Raw genomic sequence first — 21,010 nt, forward strand, 5'->3', positions numbered from 1 at the left:
CTTCTCATCAGCCAAGACCTCCAAGACCTTCTCTTCAGGCTCTTCTCAATCCATTCTCTTCCCAACCTGTATTTGTGCTTGGGATTGCTCTGACTGTGGTGCAGGACCTTGCACTTGGCCTTGTTGAACTTTCTGAGGTTGGCACGGGCCCACCTCTCAAGCCTGTGAAGGTCTCTCTGATGGCCTCCTTTCCCTCCAGCATGTCAGCCACACTGCACAGCTTGATGTCATATGCAAGCTTGCTGAGGGTTCACTCAGTTCCAGTATCCATGTTGCTGACAAAGATGTTAAACAGCACCCCTGTACTTATTACTGAGTAATGCCACTTGTCCTTGATCTCCACTTCAACATTGAGCCATTAACCACAACCAGTGGAGTGCAGCTATCCAACCAGTTCCTTATCAGCCCAGTGGTCTGGTTGTCCAGTTCTTGTCTCCAGTGTGGAGAGAAGGGTATCTTGCAGGACAGTGTCAAATGCTTTGCACAAGTCCAGGTGATGGCATCAGTTGCTTTACCCTTACCCATCAACCTGTAACCCTGCCATAGGCAGCCACCAAATTTGTCAAGCAGGATTTGCTCCTAGTGTTGGCCTTAGCATACTTTCCAGTATGGAAGGTTTCATAATCTTGCTGGGCACAGAGATGGGACTGAGTGGTCAGTACTGTCTGTTCCTCTGCTGTTGTCTCTGCATTCTCACCCTCTAAAACCTTCTGTACATGTATGGGGAAGGTGTGGTATTCCTAAGCAATTTAAATGTTTTATGCTTATCTGTCAACCTCCTGTGAGATTAGGTGGCTGCATCTGCTTATTTATGATATTTTAGTGTGTATATAATGGCAATGTTAATTTCTTATTTAAGATAGTCCATCTTAAAAAAAAAGTAAAAAAAAAAAAGTAAAATTGCAAAATCAAGCTCTGTGTGTGCCTGCTGGCTAACAACACTGATGGCATTTTGGGTAGAGCCTATATTTTAAATGGCAATTTGCTTCTTTTAATTAAGTGTCTGTGGAAAATTTTTCACGAGACAAATTGTGAAAGTAAGTCATATGCTTGAAAATTAATGTCATCTGGAGCTGGAAAGTTTTCAGGTCTCTTTTCCCAAGCAAGAGGAGATGGGGAGCAGCTGTTTGTACTCTTTGAGTATGCGTAGAAGAATCCCTATAAATAATCTTAAATCTTATATTTTAGGGGTTCAGGCTGCTTGAACCCTTTCTAAAATAAGTTTCTGCATTAGGAAAATCTTAAGGTTTACCCTGCTTACTTCATTTAGCTATGCAAAACACTCACTGGAGTGTCTGGAACAAGACCCTGAGAATCCTGTTGTGGGGGTTGGGGTTTTTTTTGGTTTTTGTTTGTTGGTTTGTTTTTTTTAGTGATAATACTTCCATTTATTGAAGCTTATAGAACTTCATAGAAGCCAGGAGTTATGCCACTGCAGCTGTGGCCAGCAATGACATCCTCTTTCTAGTTTCTTGGGGATGGAGGTGTGTTTGGTTGTTTGTTTTTAAGTAATCCAGCATTCTCCCCACCCCTTTGCCTCTCAATTACTCTGTTATTATGCAGAAAATTATAATAAATACTGTGCTTGCTTCCTTTCCCCTTCTCCTTTTTGTCCCCCAAATAAAGCTGAGGATGTACCCTGAGATCTTGGAATGAGCATTTTGGAAGTTTCTACCTAATAAAGGAAGGGAAAAATAGATCATAATAGACTGTTTCACTGAGATGTTGGCTACCTTTGCTGGCTAGGTTTAGTAATGAAAATGACTCTCTAGTAAAGGTGCATTCAGCTATGTGAACTTGATCTAACAGGTGAATTGTTTCAAGAAGTGATAGTTCCTGTTTATTCAGGCTTTAGATCTTAAGGCTTGGGGGTTCTGAGAATGGACGTATGGTCACTCTAAAATAAACTCTAAAATTAAACTTTTTCCTGTCCAGATAAAATTAAACTTTTTCCTGTCCAGATGTGTGCTGCAAACCAGTTTCTGTTATCCTGATCACTTGTAATAAATCCACTGTTGTTTGGTCCTCCTAGCACCACATCATAAGTCCTGCCTGATGTACATACATTAAAGAGAGGTTTTCTCCTTACTGTTTGGTTGCCCTGCAGCACTGAAGGTGGTCTTGAATTTTACTGTTTCCTTGAGATACAGATAAATGCTTGTGAAAGCAAAGTGTTAAGAGTGAGTTTGCATTAATCCAGTGTTTACTGCCAGGTTTCTCTCTCTTCAATGGAGAAGCACAGCAAGCACTTGGAATGTCTTTGATTCTGGTGAATATGATTGAAATTCTCATTTGAAAAGCTTCCTAAGCTTACACCATGGACTACCTCTGGTTACTCTTCTGAAAGGGAATATGAACAATATAAAACCCCCTCAGCTGCTAGAGTCTTCTGAAATTGAATGTGGTATAACTACAGTGTCACTGTCTCTTTGCTTTGGTAAAACTGCTGCAGTGAATGCTTAAAAGGGAGCACAGCTTGAGACATGGATGCAATTACTGGGTTTTAACACAGTTGAAGATACTTGTTAAAATAGTGGTTGCAGGAGTATGTATAAAATTTTTCCTGGCTTTAAGATTCAACTGCCTGTACGATATTAGTCCATGAAAATGCTATTGGTGAATGTATAAATTATAAAGGAAAAATCATAACTGAAAGGTTAACAAGCCTTTTCTTTGCTCTTTGGCATTTAAATGCCAATGCAGGAAAATGCTCTCTGAACCTCACGTGTTCAAAATTTCTTATCTGCTTAAAATACTTTTTTCTTCTTTCTTAGGATGTCTTGTATACTGTATGCAACCCCGTTGGAAAAGTTCAGCGCATTGTTATATTCAAGAGAAATGGAATACAAGCTATGGTTGAATATCCTTTTTAAGTGTGTGGGGCTTTTGTTGGTTTTGTTTGTTTCTCTCTTTGTTTGTTTTTTTTTAATCTTTACCAAAATAATTACATTGTCAACAGAGATCTTGATAAACCTGCTTATAGGTGGCCCTAAGGCTGGTAATTACAGATGTGAAATACATTACAGCTTTGACAATACCTAATACACAAGTTTCATGGCTTCTGCCTGTGTTGATACCGAAGAAATGAGTAACAGATTTCAGAGGTACAATTTGAGCTCTCCTGAATCTTTTAAAATAGCTCTAACGTAGGCTGCTTGTCTTAGTATTCTGTCTTTAATAAAGCACAAGACAAACTTAGGCTCCTTGACCTCTTTATCACCTGTTGAGAGAATACCAGGCTCTGTTACTCTGCTGTTTACTGTATTTGTAATATTAAGTTGTACATAGGATGAATGTTCAGAGTTGTTAATGTGTTACTGTGGTCTGCCAAGTCCGAAGTCTGGTATCGTTATGCCTTTGTTCATAAAACTCTGATAGCCCTCTTCCTCAAGACTCAGTGCCTTCTATTTCTAAGCTGTTGTATCAACAAAATGGTACCAAAATCTCAGAAATTCTGTAGTGATTTCAGATGCTACTGATGTGGCAGGCTTTATTTGTGGATCACTTCTGTAACATATGACTTAACCAGTGGCTGCACTGGTGATTTTCCAAGCAAAAAGAATTGTCCATATTTCTGTAAAACAAACTAAGTAATTGTTTATCTATGCAGAAGACAAACTCTGTGTCCTAACAGACCATAGTTTGAATTTCTATGATTATGTGTTGAGTTTGTTGTAAGCTGTGTTGTCTGGATTAGATGACTAGAACACTTATGCTTACAAATAGCATAAGCTCATCCACAGTGAAGAATTTGCTGATTTATGAATGGTCTTATATGCTGCTTACATCTCTGGAGCAGATGTTTAATGTAAGCTGAACCCATATATACTGGTTAGTAATTTTATATTAGTGTTTGTATGGAGCTCTTGGAAGGTATATAGTAGTGAAATATTTGCAGGCTACAGAAATCAAGCCATACCAGAAGAAAGGAATGTGAACAAGATACTTGGTAAAGAAAATCCTTAACATGATTTGTATGTTTGAATCTGTGTTTTGTGCCCAGAAGGCGAAGGCTGCACTCAATGGAGCAGATATCTATGCAGGATGCTGCACACTAAAAATTGAATACGCAAGGGTAATGCTTGGACCTTATCTTTTAATTTTGCTCGAAAAATACACATAATCAAGACTTAACCTTTTCCACTTTTACTTTATTTGAACAGCCAACTCGGCTTAATGTCATTAGAAACGACAACGATAGTTGGGACTACACTAAACCGTATCTGGGCCGACGAGGTAGGTTTTCATACATTATTGCTGTAGATGTTTGACTGTACTAATGACAATCCTTTGTGCGTGGTCAGGCTGTATCGCAGTAGTCATTTCAAAGCAAGCCAGTGCTGCTGGAGTCTGTGCTCACACGTCAGGAAATTAACCCTGAGCCCTAGTGCCCCCTCCTCCCGTGTGCTTGAGCCACTTAGTTCAACAAGGAGCCCACACCTGCAAGCACCTTCGCAGTTCTCAAGGACTTGCATTTCTCCAAGCAGCTCTCTCTCTTTGGAGGAGAGGAAACCTGGTACAGACTATTCCTTACAAACTACAAACTTGCACACTGCTTCTCCTTCGAAAGGACTCTTTTTTTTTTTTTTTTCTTTCTTTTTTTTTTTTTTTTTTTTCCCCTATGTTGGACAAGCCATTAAGAAGGATAGAGGACTTCAGCAGGCTGACTCTACACTTCATCATGCACCACATCGGCATCAGCAAAAAACCAAAAAAACACCAAACAGACAAAATAAAAACCCTATGAAAAAACTCAGACTTGCAATTCACCTTGTCTGCATACTGCATGCATCACCACCACAAGTTTTTAAAGGAGGACACTTTCAGTACTTCAGATTTGTATGGGATGAATAACTTGTTAGACTGTACCCATTCTGTTCAAGTTTGTATGTATGCTGGTCTTACTTCCCTTAAAATTACAACTGAAAAATTTAGAATCTCCAAAATTAAGAAACTTTTTCATTGATACCATTGACATTGTAATCTTTTTATTACTTGATGTATGCGAGAGTTGCATTCAGTCTTAACAGTGTACATACTGTCTAGTCGTAGGAAAATTTAATCCTTATCTGTAGATAGTTGGAACTGAGTAGTGCAATACCAGATAGGTTCCCTCAATTATTAAAATAGGTAGATTCATAATTGGTACAGGCATACTGTCTCCTAAGTACTCAGCTGTAAAAATTACCAGATCTTAACTCACGTCAGTGGAAAATATGACTATATATGTAAAGACAAACTGCTGTGTAGCATAATTCTTGTAAAGTGTTTATTTAAAAAAAATCTGTAACTATTGAGTGCAGTGTTCAGTAACTCATGTACAAAAAGGTGTGGAATGTAAAGTTAGAAAAAATAAGGTAATGTGTCCAAGACAGAGTAACTACTTATGAAAAGCTATATGAGAAACAGAGCTTTGACCGTCTCAAATGAGATGCACTTTCACAGTGATTGTGCAGAGACTCTGGGCTTGTAAAACTGTTGTACAACTAAAAACTTAGGGCTTGAATTTTCAAAATAAAGTACTTGTAAAAAGTTAACAAGGGAGCTACAGTATTGGTTGCAGCTTGTAGTTTATGACTATTTCTATCAGGATTCAAATTTTTTTCTCAAATTTCTTACAAAAGGGATTTTAAAGAAACTCAAGGGCAAGAGAAACTTCTGAAGGTTTGGATTAAAAAAATACGAAGTGTTAACTTGACCCTTTTTGATTATTGCAGTGTTTGGAGGCTGACTTGTAACACTGTGCATCTAATTGCATTATGTAATTGGTCTGCAGATAGATATGGCTATATGAACTAAATATTACCCAAGCTAAAGAAAACAGTGGAAAATGAAAAACTTAGGATAGGTATGACTTGCTCATTCTCACAAACTCTCACTCTATTCTTTTGCTTTCTTGTTTTCCTTTTGTTACTTTGACAGCTTGTCTTTATTTTCTATACGTTGTTCTGCTACACGAAAGGAAAAGAATTAGACTTATACCATGAGAGATATATATATGTATATAATATATATATATAATACATTGTATATATAATAATTTTTCCTTTACTGTAGCCCATTTCCATTTATAGGAAATGGAATATAAATGGTAATATAAATTGTTGAATGAACACAGAAATGTTCTTGAGAAAGCACACATCTTGAGCAATTTTGTCCATAAAGTAAGCCAGGCCTTTTTTTTTTTTTTTTTTTTTTTTTTTAGAGAGAGTTTTCATATTTGTGTTTCAACTTTTGCAGCAGCATTGTTTGGCTTTTGAACTTAATGTCACCCTAGCTGCAGGGATCTGACTGCAGCAAACAAGATCATAGCCCAAAGGAATTTGATTTTGAGGACAGGCATGCTAATACATCCTTCCAGAATTTAACACCCCCCCCTCCAAATCTTGTAGAGGAAATGCATTTTGCTAATGATTTTTTTATTTTAAGAGCTGCTTTTAATTCTTTATTGTAACAACTTACAGACTTACCATAATACTTCTCCACTTCAGTAAACTTCCTAACAAGTACCTGCTGCTATGAACCCACATTGCGTTAAAGTGAACTGAAGAAGAAAAATCACCTGACTTTTAATGTACTACTAGCTTTTAGCCAGAAAGTTCAAACTGTAATTTGGAGCTTTTTTTTCTTGCTTTTCTTTAAATTATAAAGGGACTTTCAGAATTTTTTTCAATGCAGTTCTGTTTTCATGTTTCAGTGCCTGTTTGCACAAGCATTTGTACTGGAACAACTGAGGGTCTGTGTTTAAGGAAGGAACAAGAAGGTGACCAGTAAAGAGCAATGGTCTTTACACTATGAGGAGGTGGAAGTATTTGTCAAACCACTCTCCTAGAACTCTTGATTTAACAAATATGGTCCTCTACTATATTACTTACTGTGTGCAGTTTCAAAGGATTTAGCCCCACGGACTGGAATTACAAGCTTGATTTTTCTGAAAGAAGATTACTGCGTAGTTTAAATGCTCAAAGTACTCTATGGGACTGCCTGTTTACTTTCCAGAGCCAAGAATCAGAGCTGTTATTCTGAAAAAGGAATGGAAAACAAAAACGTTACAAAAATAATCTTTCTTCTATATAATGGAGGGCATGCAGTACTGTCACCTCTTCAGGCTTTATTGCCAAAGTAAATATCTGACTTGGAGCCTGTCCTCAAAACCCTAAGGAGAAAGGACAAATGTATTTTCATTTTCCACTGTTGTGTTGGCTAATGCTCATAGTTCCTGTTTTTCAGGGAAAGTACCTCCAGCTGCACTGGGCTGGAGTTGCCATTTTCAGCAGTCATACTTCAATTTTCTGGGAACTGTTGTGAACTGATAAATGTCTTGCCCCATCTTCTCAACGTGGCTTTTTTAATTGTGAGAAATCAATTGTTGCTTATCGCAAATAAATCTGGAAGTTTAGGTTTTCTTAGGATCTGATTAGAAAATACTGCCTTGGCTGTGATGCACTGCTTTACTCCAGCAATGTAGACCCCTTGCTTAACTTTATATCCTAGACAACTGGGTATTCTTAAAGGACTTACTGTTGTTTAAGTGCATTATTCAGTGATGTTTTTCTTGAGTTGAACTGTTGTGTGCTGCTGATAATACAATAATGTACAATCCTTTCAGCACGCCCATAAAATCAATAGGTGTTCTGTAAATATATATGTACACATATGTAATGCTCTCTGTTTACTGATTATGAAACCATGTAATACAGGTTGTTGTTGGCTTATGCTGAAACTTCTTGAAAGAAGCCCACTTTGAAAATGTGTTGCTGTTGAAGCTAATATTATGATTCAGGTACTGTCTTTCAAAAGTACTGCATTTCAAATTTATTTTAAGAGACACATAGGCAAATCCTGCTGTATGGTGTTATCTATACTAATGTGTGGTGTCTGTTTAGGAAAACTATTGGGTATTTCTATAAACTTTAAATGTCTGCATCTTCTCGTTGGCCACTGCCCCAAATCGACTTAAATGCAATTTGTTATACAGATGGCAGTCTCGTAATTTTGGTGTTCCAGGGCTACAGCTTGTGGTTCTAGACATATAATGAATGAGAACTTGATTATAAAATGATCAAGGATTCAAATTACTTTTTTTGCTTCTTAACTAGAAGATTTATGTCTTATCTGGAGAGATAATTGCCTAGTTGTGCATACTAAACTGTTTTCTTTCCCTTCCCATATGTTAGACAGAGGGAAGGGCCGCCAGAGGCAAGCTATTTTGGGAGAGCATCCATCATCATTTAGACATGATGGCTATGGTAAGTAACATAGGATCAGAGGTGATTATGATTTCTTTGCATATTATGTGGAATTCTAAATATTGAATCAATGCTTAACTGTGGGCCCTTACAGCGTGAGTAGTTCACTGCTGTGCTGTGTGTGTGATGCTGTCAGTTGATATTCTGAAAATGCTAGTGATTCACTGAAATTTATGTGCATTTATTGCCCTACCTCTTCCTTTCTCAGACAGCATCTGGCTCTACAAATGTAGTGGGAAAGCAGTTTTCTTCTAGAAAGTAGCAATGTAATTTGATCAGTAGTTTTATGCAATGTATCAAACTCGCAGATGTTCTTGCATGCAGAGCTGTTAATTGTGGCCTTTGCATTTCCTCTTATTAAGTTAATTCTGAAGAAGTACAGCTATGTGGCTCTATTACAGTAGTGTGATTTTTTAAAAAAATTAATTCTATAAAGTACTGCAGTTGTTTCTGTTGCTATCTGTAAATGAAGAGCTGCTGTTATGTTCATGTGTTAGGCCAAAACACAGAATCATAGAATTTTTACGGTTGGAAGGGACATTTAAGATCACATAGTTCCAACCCCCCTGCCACGGACAGGGACACCTCCCACTAGATCAGGTTGCTCAGAGCCATGTCCAACCTGGCCTTAAAAACTTCCAGGTAGGGGCTTCTACCACCTGGAACAACCTATTCCAGTATCTCGCCACTCTCGTGGTGAAGAACTTCTTAATATCTAATCTAAATCTACCCTCCTCTAGTTTGAATCCCTTAGGCCCATCACTACTTGACATCTTAATAAGTCCATTGTGAGCTTTCTTGTAGGCCCTCTTCAGATACTGGAAGTCTACAATAAGGTCTCCAAACATCAAAAAGGTCTCTCAGCATCAGGGTGTAGAAACTAATGTCCCCTGTTAGATGTGACTTTTGTAATTTATTCTCTTAAGTGTCAGGTACAATGTGATTTTCTCACTTCCTTCTTTGCTTTTTCTTTGTATTTATGATATTCTTACAGTGTAGGTTGACTTTCTACCTACTCTTTTTAAATGTTCTGCCATTCTGCAGAACTTCCAGGTTCTACCTTGTATTCACTGATGTTCTTTTTTCATTCTTCTGATATGCCCTTCTACCTTAAGTTATGTGGCTGTCTCCTCCTATACCACTGTCTCCCTCTCATTCCTGAAAGGGGAAGAAAAGGACAAACTCTTACACTTATGTGAATTTCACATTATTTTTTCTCAGAAGAACAGGGATCCTCTCTCTGGTCTGTAATACTGGTGTTTTCCATAAGTAGAAGTATTGCTTACTAGTAATGTTTCTGCATAAGAAAAAAAATAAAAGGGAAAAAAAATTGTTTATTTTAGTGCAACTTGTCATTTTACCTGTACTGGGAAGTAGGACGGCTTCATTTTGCATTAATGCAAAGGTTTAAACATTCCTATTTTTTCCAAATTAACTGTAGAAAGGCAATCTTGTCTCTAGAAGAGTCTTATCTCTGGAAGAGGTCTGTGTCATACACTCTCTTGACCTTTGGCTAAAATGCTCACTCATTTTTTGTTTGTTTTCTTTACTTTGTAATATGCTTTCTTAGTGCCATGTAGCTACATGGCAATATTACTGAGGGTTTATATTTGTAATTACTGAAATACCTTTTTTCCTGTTGTGTATGAAAACAATTCCATGAAACAGCTCCTCCTTACTTGTCCAGTAATGTAACTGGACAGGAGGAGACTTGGAATAATAAAGGGAATAGAAGGGAGGTTATTCTTTTTGTATTTTGTTTGTGTGTTGGGTTTTTTTGATTGGAAAGAGAATTAATGGAAACAGCTGTAAGATTTTCTTGTCTTGGTGCCCTCATCCCCTTTAATGTGCATGATGTAGTTGGAGTTTAATGCCTGACTGAGAAGGGAAACTTGTTTCAAACAGCATCAAAGCATGGTCTTCCATCTCCTTAGGATCACATGGTCCTTTGTTGCCCTTGCCAAGCCGGTACCGAATGGGATCTCGGGACACTCCAGAACTTGTTGCTTATCCATTGCCTCAGGCATCCTCCTCCTACATGCATGGTGGAAATCCTTCTGGGTCAGTTGTCATGGTTAGTGGGTTGCATCAGCTAAAGATGAACTGTTCAAGGGTCTTCAACCTGTTCTGCTTGTATGGAAACATTGAGAAGGTAAGGCATAATTTATTAGAAACTTGGAAACTACTATAGTAATTTTAATTGTTTTGGGAAAAGCCTGACTGAGATTGTGTAAAAATATTTCCTATTAAGTTATGAAACCGCTGATGAGCTTGTTTGTTGCAATGTGATTTTTTTCCCTTATCTGTCTTAGGTGAAGTTTATGAAGACTATTCCAGGCACGGCACTCGTTGAAATGGGTGATGAGTATGCTGTGGAAAGAGCTGTCACACATCTCAACAATGTCAAGTTATTTGGAAAGAGACTTAATGTCTGGTAAATATGTTTTTATCACATTACTAGTCTTACCAGTGGGCAGATGGAATTACGTTGCTAATGGAGAATATCCCATCATTCCATTGTCCCATTGTTGTTATTATTATTTACAATTTGCAACTATTATTTATTTACTTTAATATTGTCCAGAATTTTACTTACTATTATTTTATTTATATTAATAAAATGTATTGGCATTACATGGATTGGTAGTTAATAAACTGTATTCCCTAATGTATCTTATCCATACTTTCCAAGTTGTTTTGTTGTTTTTTAAGGAAGGTGTGTAATCCATCCCATCATGTTCTCTCTCTATTTCAAATTGTTATAGAGGAATGTCAGCTCTGTTCTGGTTAGGTCACTGATCTGTGTGCAAAGTATACAATTCTTAATTATTTAAGAAACTTTTAACTGCATATATGTATCCTTAATTCCCAGTGTTTCCAAACAGCATTCAGTAGTTCCAAGCCAGATATTTGAACTGGAGGATGGCACAAGTAGTTACAAGGATTTTGCAATGAGTAAGAACAATCGCTTCACCAGTGCTGGCCAAGCATCTAAGAACATCATCCAACCACCTTCCTGTGTCCTGCATTATTACAATGTTCCCTTGTGTGTAACTGAAGAAACATTTGTAAAGGTAGGCAGTTGAAATGACTGTGAAATACAGTGTTTTAGGGCTCTATCCTAGCTTTACACTATGCTACTTTTAAAAAGATACAACCGGGATAATTGCAGCATAGCAACTGGAAGATAATTTTATTTTAAATAGATCCGTAATCTCTGAAGCTGCTGTATTTTCACAATTCTGACATTCTCTCCATATTTTTTTAGATTTTTTTTTTTAATGTGGGAAACAAGATCTTGAAAATGAAGTTGAGGATCTTAATATGGTTTGTTTTGTGAAGGGAGTGAAGAAGACTCACACAGCCAAATGCAGGGAAAGTTAAGAGTAGATTTGCCAAAGACCTACTGACTCCCTGAGATGGTTTCCCTAATGACTGCTAGGATGTTTCAGAATGGAGAGAAGCATGCAGGTCTAACAGTTTGCACAGCTGAGAACTAAATGAACTCTGGATGCTTAAAACATGCAATAGTGTCCCTCTCAAGTGGAGGTAGTGATAAAACTGATGATGATTCAGTGACTTCTTTTTCAGTTCAATAATTTTAGTAATTTTTTTCCCTCAAGCTCTGAAAGTGAGCTCTGGTTCATGAGTGCTGTGCTTGTATGTATAACTTCTTAGCTGCTGTATGATATTGTCAAAAAAAACCCCTTGTTTTTACTTGAGTATGTTGTTTGAGATACTAGTGATAACAATACTCCCAACAATTTTTCCACCTATAAAATACTGTTTATTATAGGACAGAACAGATATGCCTTCTGCAAACTATAGAATGGTATTCTAAAGAGTTACCACTCTGAGCATATTTTTAAAATAATTTGCCATAAATTCTTGGAAACTCTCTTAAAGACTGAGTATTTTCCTTTTTGTGTGTCCAGGATCTTGGAATTTTTGCTAGCATGTATATGTGCATTTTTACTGAAGTTTTACCTCTTATTTTATTTTTTTGACAGTTGTGTGAGGATCATGAAGTACTCAGCTTTATTAAATACAAAGTGTTTGATCCAAAACGTAAGTAAACTTTCACCTGTTTGGGGAGTTACTTGGATTCCACTTTTAGTCAGGGCATATGCTGAGAGGAGATGTTACTGATCCTCTCCTTTCCTTTTTTATTTCTTGACAGCTTCTGCCAAAACACTGTCTGGTTTATTGGAGTGGGAATGTAAGACAGATGCAGTGGAAGCTCTCACTGTACTTAATCACTACCAGATTAGAGTTCCAAGTAAGTAAATTTGACCAATCTTACTGCTGTAATTTTTTTTCTTGTTTTCTTTTGGGCTGATGGTGTCTTTCTAAGAGGTGAGGCTTCTGCGGCTAAAATCTGGGTTGTTCTTACTGTATGCATATATGCTGCATTTTACATGTATTATATAACCCACATATATATTACAGTATACAAGTACTACATATATTACAGTTTTTAATGTCTACTTCAGGTAGTTTTAGTTACTAACTAAATGGCATTCTTGTTAGTTTTTGACTCAGTCTATAGAAATCAAAATATGCACTGCAACTTAAAAATTGCAGAAAGATGGAACAAAATTTTGTTTGGGACAAAAAGAAGGCAGGCAGGAAAAGCATTAAAATTCACTGTCATCAAAATCAAACCTAATGGATAATATCTTGTAAGTAAGTTTTTTAGATCTTTCACAATAAATGCAAAGAAATCTGCAGTATTTTTGGGCAGAAGATTCTTTGAATTGCACAGCCTAATGCTGTAAATGAACTGCTCTAGTAGTGGGTTCTCTTTCAAATCAGAAATTGTGAGGCCAAGCTGAGTATAGCTCCAAACCAGTAAGAATGGAGGGGGAGTTCACCTGCTAAACAAGTACACTATAGGCTAAGCAATTAAGATAGATTCCTGGATTAAATGGAATTTTGCTGGGTGTTCACAGGTGTAACTTAGAATCTAGCTCAGTATCTGTTATTGTTTTAAACTACCTTCTCCAAACTATCATAAATTTGTCTCCTTGTCAAGTGTTAACAGTTCAAATCTTTTCTTTCCCCTCATGCACTCCCCACCCCCCACCCTTTTGTCCAGCTTTTCAGTAATAGACTGAGATTACTTAAGGGATAATAAATAAAGGTAGTATTGTTAACATAATCTCCATGATTTCAGATTTACTTCAGTTTGGAGAGGTAACAACAGGAGCAGAACTTGCTCGTTCAACATAAAAAAGGCAAACCCTAATGTATGATCAAATACAGCTGTCATAGGAAAAGTCAGTATTTTAAAGCAAGAGCTGCTGGTTAAGATTTGCTGTAATAAGACTGTGTGAGTCTGGCTGAACCAGGAGGATATATCTTCCATTACCTGAGAGGCAAATATGTGCCACCATCCATGGGTCTTGGCAGTTTTTCCAAATAGAGAGAGATGGTGTTTTATGCTTTGCTTTAGGGTTGTTCTTTTTTCAGTCAAACACGTAAATTCTGTTCAGGGCTGCTCAGTCTGTGATAGAAATGTCACATTCTAAGTCTTGACTTGCTTTAAATATCAGTGCCTTGTGTCTTTGAAGTATTACCTGATGTTTGCCTGTTTTATCAATTTACCTGTTAAATACTACTTCTGTAAATAGATCAGCTAGGAAGAGGGGCAGCAATAAATGGTAAAGTGTTGCTTGTTTATAGTACAACATTGGGAATTCTATCTACATGCCCCTGTGATGAGACCCATCACTTTGTTTTTATGTTTTAAAAAATGCTGGTAGACTGTCAGGAACACCTCCTTACAGGTCACCTGGTGTCTGTGGACCACTGGCAGGGTTAGGTGGGGAAGCCTGAGCCTTAAAGCTACAAAATTGGTGAATTTGTCAGAATATACAATGTGAACGTGATCAGCAGGAGAGCTGTGCTCAGTAAAACATCCTGAGTATGTTATATGTTGTCTCCTAACAGATGGCTCCAACCCTTACACCTTGAAGCTTTGCTTCTCTACTTCATCCCATTTATAGAGAAGAGGACAACATGTTAAGAGCTGCATTCATCTTGATTTGCAAGTTTAGAACTACACTTCGTTCACAAAGCTCTAAAGTGGTTCTTCTAATGTTGCCTTGTTTCAACTTAATTCTAATATCTTTTATCTTGTTTTATAATAAATGGATGTTTCTTCATAAATACAAAACAGATTTTTTTCTTTTTGCCTCTGAGAAGTACATGTTGTAAGCTAACTACAAAGTTTGTATTTTGTTAGTGTAGTATCTTCAAATGTCTAAAGAAGCACCAGTAGTATAAACAAGATTGTTTTCTTCAAAAAATGAAATGTATTTGCATTTCTGGTAATGTTAAAGATTAGCAAGTATTTTTCCATTTGTAGTCTTAATTGGCAGATAGAACTATTACATCAGAATTTTAAATGTAGATCTTGTTTTTTCAGTATGTTAAGTAGTGAAGTATGTTGCAATACTTAAAAGCTTGTATTTATAAAATGCTTTAACCAGGTTAATGTTGCACATACCAAATTTTTAGTAGTATATTTGATTTATAGTTCAGACAAAGCTAATGTAGACAATTATTAAGTACGTACATGTGTATGGGTGTGAATTCATACTTATTTAAAGTGGTTTTAGTTTTTTTAAAAAAATATTTTCCATTTGCATTAGCATGATGCCATCTAAAGGTAGTCCCACCATAGGGGCCTTTTAAAATTAAAATTGCAAGCCTGTATCAGTGTGTTCATCCTCATTTTCCATATTTCAAACTTAAATCTTCAGTGTTTAACATATCCTCTTGACTCTATTTTTTTTTTATAATAGTGTTTATGACATACTAAATGGCAAAAGTTGGATGTGGGAGAAGATTGATCACAATAGAAACCAAGGTGGTAAAAATAGTTAAAACAAAAAGCAAGCCCCACCATGCTCTTATACCTGGACTATTAATTTGTTAATTCTCTTGTATGTTTTATCATGTTATGACCATAAAAGCATTCAGAGGTCTAGCCTCTCAGTTAAACTGAGGTAAGCTAGGTGAGATCCAGACAGTGTAACTGATAACATGATGTGAAATTAACAAGGTGAGAAGTGTTTCAGTTTGGGGAAGATGATCTGCTGTGTCCCAGTACTTTGAAAGCTCTGTTCTCTCTTCTAGAACTGGAGTTCTGTCTCACTTGGGCTAAACTGCCAGAAATGGGAAGCCAAGCAGGGAAGTCTGGGCTGTCTTTTTGACTCTGTGTTTGTTCCCTTTTCTGAATTTGTAGCAAGGTGTTTAGGGCTTCTTCTAGTTCTGCAAGACTTAGTGATCAGAGAGAAGTTATTTTACCAGATATATTACATTTTATCACGCAAGTTCTTTGTTCCATCTTACGGGCATTGTACAGGTCTTAAAATACAGGCTGGATTTTTCTGAATCTGAATTTCAAGGCAAATATACCTTATCATCCAAAGGAAAATGTGTCAGCTGACTCTTCAGGTTTTGTCATCAACAATGATTCAATTTTGCCCCATCTACCTCCATTTTGTTTGTGTTTCAGGTATTCAGGTTAGGCTTCTGTCATATCTGAACTGGGAACTGAAGGACAGCTGCTCCTTGGCAGCTTTTCTACATAGGATTTGGAGTAATACTGGCCACCTGTCTGGTAGGTGGCAAAGTGACGTGCATTTTAGGGGCACTGATACTTCTTTCAGCTTCAGTGCTTTTCCCCAAGAAATGGCTTCCACAGAGCTCTAGCTTATAGAAAGCTATGTGCCATGTCTTGCTGCTACCAACAGAAAATGCAGGGTGCCAGTGAAAATGTTCTTTGCTGCCTAGTGTTTCAACAGTAAAAGGTCTCTCCTTGTCACTCATTTCTCTTCCATAAACTTGAATGTTCTGTGGAAACCTGTCTCTTCTGTCATAACTTGCATTGCTATTGCTGTAGCTTCATAAGCCAAGTTGTTTTTGTAGTTGAGCATTAAAAATAGTATGGTATCTGTTGGTGCAGTTTGGGATATAGGAGGATGAGTTACCCTTAAAGCAGTCAGGTTTTACATTAAAACAAAACAAAACAAGCACTTTAATGTTTCATTGTCCTCAATGGATCACAGCATTCAGTGCCTAGGGTAGTCAGGTAAAAGTCTGTGGCTGCCCAGATCAGAGGACAGACTAGTTCCAGCTGTGTATGAGAGGACTTGATACCAGCTGGAAGTCCCAAATGGAAGAGGAGTAACATGTGCCACATAGGGAAGAAAGGAAAGGAGACTGAAAAATTGTTCAGACTTCTTTCTGCTTAAAATATTAGTCTTATTAATGTAAAATCTGATAATAAGAAAGATTCTTTGTTGGTGTTTTGCTGGAAAAAAGAAAACAATGTGTTCTTTTGTGCCTAAAAGGATGGATGCTTGTGTTCAGGGAGGAATGAGGTTGGTCTCCTCCTCCCACTAATGAGGTCTGTTTTCACATTATTCATGCTCTTTAGAGCCAAAACAGTGGGGCAGGTGAAAGGTTAGTTGCTCCAAGGGGAGTGAAGTTTGTCTATCATTTGACAGTGGTATTAATTAAAATTAAACCATTAAGGTGTCTCAGTGCAGTTTTTTCTGTCTCCTTTGCACGAGCCATACAAATAAAAGAGTAAACATTGCTATGCACATTGCCTGCTTGTAAGCAGCTGGCATTTACATGGTAATATCTTCATGTCTGTTCTGCTGTTTATTGTTAAAAAAAAAAAAGTTTATTTTTTCTAATGGATCACCTTTCATTGGAGGTAAATGATATATTGAGGTGGAGATCTGTTTGTCTTCTCTCATGACCTTCTAATCCTTGTTTGTTTATTTTTCTTATATGCAAGAAGGGGGAATAGTTGCTTTTTGACTTTCTATACCACCACAGCAAGATAGAGTGTATCACTAGGTTGATATAAGACAAGATTTTAAAGAAACCATTGAAGAAGTGTTTGGGTGTGCTCCTTGATCAAAGGAATGATACAACTTAATGTGGTGTCACTAAGCCTGTCTTTTAGTAAGGGATAATGTTTGGAGTAGGCTGGCTTGTAACTGGCTGAAACCTCTTTGTTGTAATTAAATGCAACTTGCTCCTTTTGCTGCTGTGTGTTTTCTTGTGAACAGTGCTTGAACTTGTTTTAATGTTGTGATGGCTTAGCAGGAGACATCCAGTCTCTTAAGCTAAATAATACATAGAAGTCTGGGAACATAAACATGCTTGCTCAAATTTTATTTATTATTTCAGCTGTTTGATGTGCTTAATCATCTTTGGGATTTTTTTGTGTCCTCTTCTGAAAATACCAAGTTTTCTTGTATCTGTCACTGCTAGTGGGTTGGTTTTTTTTTTTTTTTTTTGGCCATTCGAGGTTTTTACATCTACTCAATCTATTGGTTTATTGTGGCAATTACAGAGGTGGTAGTGTCAGAAATCTTATTTGCATTGGCATGGCTCTGGCCAGAAGTAGTGTGCAAGAAGGCATGGGAAAATAGAACACTAGTTATGGGCACAGCTACCTATGGACACGGTGAAGAATTTGTAAGGGATGAAATGCTATTGTTCCAATTTTTACCTTAAACCAGATGCAGCTGTACTGCAGTTGAGAGCCTCCCATTTTCACATATCTTGTGTATAAAAATTAACTTAGGAGTCCTGCTCTAAAACCTGCCTTGCAGGGGTTGCAGATGCCGGTTTGTGTGTTTGAAGCTGTGACCAGGCAATGCTCTGGCAGCTTGTCATAGGGTAGTGCCTGCCAAATACATGGCAAAAATGTGTCAGCTGTGTTGATTTGGGTCCCCTGGTGGCAGAAATCCTAAAGAAAGGTGAAGGCATGAAGGGAAAAGCAGTCTGGTGCTCCACAGAGAGCTTTCTGTGTGTTGGTTAGCTGCTTGGTACTGTGATGCTGTCCTGCATTGTGAGTTGTGTTGCTCTGAGACCAGTGAATAAGAGCATGAGAGAAGTATGTTGTGTGGCCTGATCTGGTGCAGAGTTCAAGAGTGAATGGGAGGGAATCCTGACTAAGCAAGGCACAAGTGGTGCTGCAAGACTTCTGGAAGGAAGGCACTAAGGAACAAGGGGTGAGCACAGCTCGTCAGGCCTGTATTTCTCTCCCACAGAGGGGAGCTGACGTGGGTGAGAGGTGAACATGAAACTGCAGCTCAATTAAGTGGTCTGGTACACAGGCTCTCATCTAAGGTCACCCTATCTCAGAAGGGAGGTGTTTTTCACTTCCTTAATTCCTTCTAGATGATGCTGGGTTTGTTCCTAATTGGTAAGACAACATGTAAATTAATCTGGACTCTTCCCAGCCTACCTTTGCTTCTGTAAGGAATGATCTGGGAGTAGACCGCAGTGTGAAAAATGTTAATGGTATTCACCAGAGGAGTCTGAGTTGAGAAGTACTTGTTATTCTTCCATCTGTAAAACAAGAAATGTCTGTGTCTTTTTCCCCACCTGTTAAATGTTATGCATGCTAAATGTAGTAACCTTCTCAGCTGCACCATTAAAACTGACACTTGTGAAGAGGGGTGATCAGAAATGCTCATGTGATAATGTGATGTATCTAGCATGCCACTTGGGTTCCCTACGAAAGCTGGTGGGGCAAAATCTGAGATGAAAAAAGCTTGTTTGTGAGGAGCAGGTGAGGGAACTGGGGTTGTTCAACCTGGAGAAAAGGAGGCTGAGGAGAGACCTTGTCACTCTACAAATACCTGAAAGGAGATTGTAGTGAGGTAGGGGCTGGTCTTTTAACTTAATAACAAACAGGACAAGAGGAAATGGCCTTGAGTTGCACTGGGGAGGTTTAGACTGAATATTAGAAGCAGCTTCACTGACAGGGTAATAAAACACTGAAACGGGCTGCCAGGGAGGTGTTTGAATCACCACCCCTGGAGGTGTTAAAAAGACATTTATGTGTTGCTTAGGGAACATGGTTTAAGCACTGAACTTGGGAGAGTTAGGTTAATGGTTGGGAGAGTTAGGTTGCAGTTGGACTGAGTGATCTTAAAGGTATTTTTCAACCAGAACAATTCCTTGATTCTGTAAGTGGAAATAGAGTTGTTCGGGGGCCCCAGGTTCTACTGCTAAAGTATCTGAAGAGCTTCCATTTCTAGATAATTGTATCATCCATTTAAAATAACAAAATATTTGTTATGGTTAAGTCTCCTAATGTGTAATGCTCTTCCCTTGCTAAAAGCAGAAGATTTCTTTCTCCAAGACTTGAAATTCCCACAGGATGTGGAGGAACCTAATGCAGCCAGATTACTTGTGCTGTGCCTTGGCCATGTCCCTCTCCAGGAAATAACCTCAGTCCTTTTTCTTGTGTTCAGAAAGCCAGGGTATCTGTGCTGTGCCAAGCCTTCCTCTTAGGGCCTTTCACAGGCAGTTCCCTGGGCTTGTGCCACGCATTCAGACAGGTTCTTTGCTCTTCCTCCTGGCTGCTGCAGCTGCTGAGGCTAGGTCTTAATTTCTGGCATGATTTATGTAACTTTTTCCTTCCCTGGTGTTCATGGAACAGCTGCAGACTTGAGTGGATCTTCATGCAAGGGAATGAGTACCCCTGCAGGAATGTGCCAGGGAGCCAGCGGCTATTAAAAGGGCAAGATAATTAACCCTCTTTTCCAAAGCATTCAGGATCCAGGAAGAAAAATAAGTCCTGGCAAGGATAGTATAGCAGTATTCAGAATAAAAACCTGAAATGGGCTTGTAGCATGGGGGATGCCTGAGGTTGGGAGTTGCTGCAGAATACAGAATGTAATTACTCACTTTTGCTTAAATCATTACCTGTTTATTTTCTCTTGCTGCTTTTTCTTCTTTCCCTTTGTGGTCTCAAAGCTACTAAGAGAATTAAATTACAGATGTTTGTGCTTCCCTCAAATGTAAGTAGATAGCAGTCAAGTAAGCCCCCAGACTTATTCATTGGGGTGCTTGTTTGATAAACCTCTCCTTTCCTGAATTTTCTGTCACTTAGGCTGTTAATACAGTGGACTTCGGGTATTTCAGGAAGCATGATTTGTATTAGTTGATGCTTTTTCATCTAAATGTAAACTTGTGGATGTTTTAAACTCAGTGGCATGGCTGCAGAGATTTGCATATGATTAATATAGATTATGCTTCTATTTTCTGTTAACCACAGCACTGGAATTGTTAAATCAGATTAAATCAGTGGGCTTTAGATAAGCATCCTGTCCAAAGGCTTGAGAAGAGTGTCTCAAGAAGTAGCCTGGTCAGACAGTGACCTGGATAATTGTTTTTTTAAATTACTGCATTGCTTCTGTCTGAAACATGGTAGCCTCACACTTCACTAGTGTAAGGTGGGAATCCTACTCACTGAGTGTTTAATTCATACTTAAGTATCTTCTCTGAGGGTGCTTTAAATCCAAAACAAACTCCTGAGGATGGAGCTCAAACTGGAATATTTTAGTTGTACTTAAATATATTGCTTTTGCCCAGTTATTCTGTGGAGGTTTTTGGTCTTTTTGTTGTTACATAGACAAAGACTTGTCTGTGTCTTTTTAAGGATCCTTTTTGTCTTTTCTATCCTTTTAACCTGAAGCAACTGGAACTAACCACAGGATTGCAGATTTATGACTGTGCTATTGACTTACCTCACCTCACCTCAAAGCATTGCAGAGTAACATGCTGTCTAGTCTTGCTTTTCTTCAGCTGTAGGTTTCATCTATCAATTACTTAAAAAAACCAACAAACCTACCCTAATAGTCTAAAGGGCAGGTTTCTCTTTGTGAAAAGAAGTAAGGTGTCTTTGTGAAAAGACAGCTAAGTCTGACTGCTGT

The 21,010-nt window shown here is 37.9% G+C and overlaps 1 protein-coding gene across 3 annotated transcripts in view; it reads left to right on the forward strand.

The window, feature by feature from the left end:
* HNRNPLL (heterogeneous nuclear ribonucleoprotein L like) overlaps positions 1 to 17,318 on the forward strand; it is a 30,376-nt gene extending 13,058 nt beyond the window's left edge. For 2 of the 3 annotated variants that reach the window (XM_071740032.1, XM_071740033.1), the window contains exons 4-13: positions 2,775 to 2,860; positions 3,979 to 4,075; positions 4,164 to 4,236; positions 8,178 to 8,249; positions 10,184 to 10,401; positions 10,562 to 10,683; positions 11,122 to 11,323; positions 12,260 to 12,317; positions 12,430 to 12,528; positions 14,202 to 17,318. In XM_071740032.1, the coding sequence (XP_071596133.1) occupies positions 2,775 to 2,860; positions 3,979 to 4,075; positions 4,164 to 4,236; positions 8,178 to 8,249; positions 10,184 to 10,401; positions 10,562 to 10,683; positions 11,122 to 11,323; positions 12,260 to 12,317; positions 12,430 to 12,528; positions 14,202 to 14,257 (1,083 nt within the window). In that variant the 3' untranslated portion in view covers positions 14,258 to 17,318. The remainder of the gene's footprint in view (positions 1 to 2,774; positions 2,861 to 3,978; positions 4,076 to 4,163; positions 4,237 to 8,177; positions 8,250 to 10,183; positions 10,402 to 10,561; positions 10,684 to 11,121; positions 11,324 to 12,259; positions 12,318 to 12,429; positions 12,529 to 14,201) is intronic. The other variant, XM_071740034.1, reaches the window with a different exon arrangement.
* Positions 17,319 to 21,010: the final 3,692 nt, after the last annotated feature.

The sequence above is a fragment of the Heliangelus exortis genome, chromosome 3, assembly GCF_036169615.1.
Source record: "Heliangelus exortis chromosome 3, bHelExo1.hap1, whole genome shotgun sequence".
Classification (NCBI taxonomy): Eukaryota; Metazoa; Chordata; class Aves; order Apodiformes; family Trochilidae; genus Heliangelus; species Heliangelus exortis.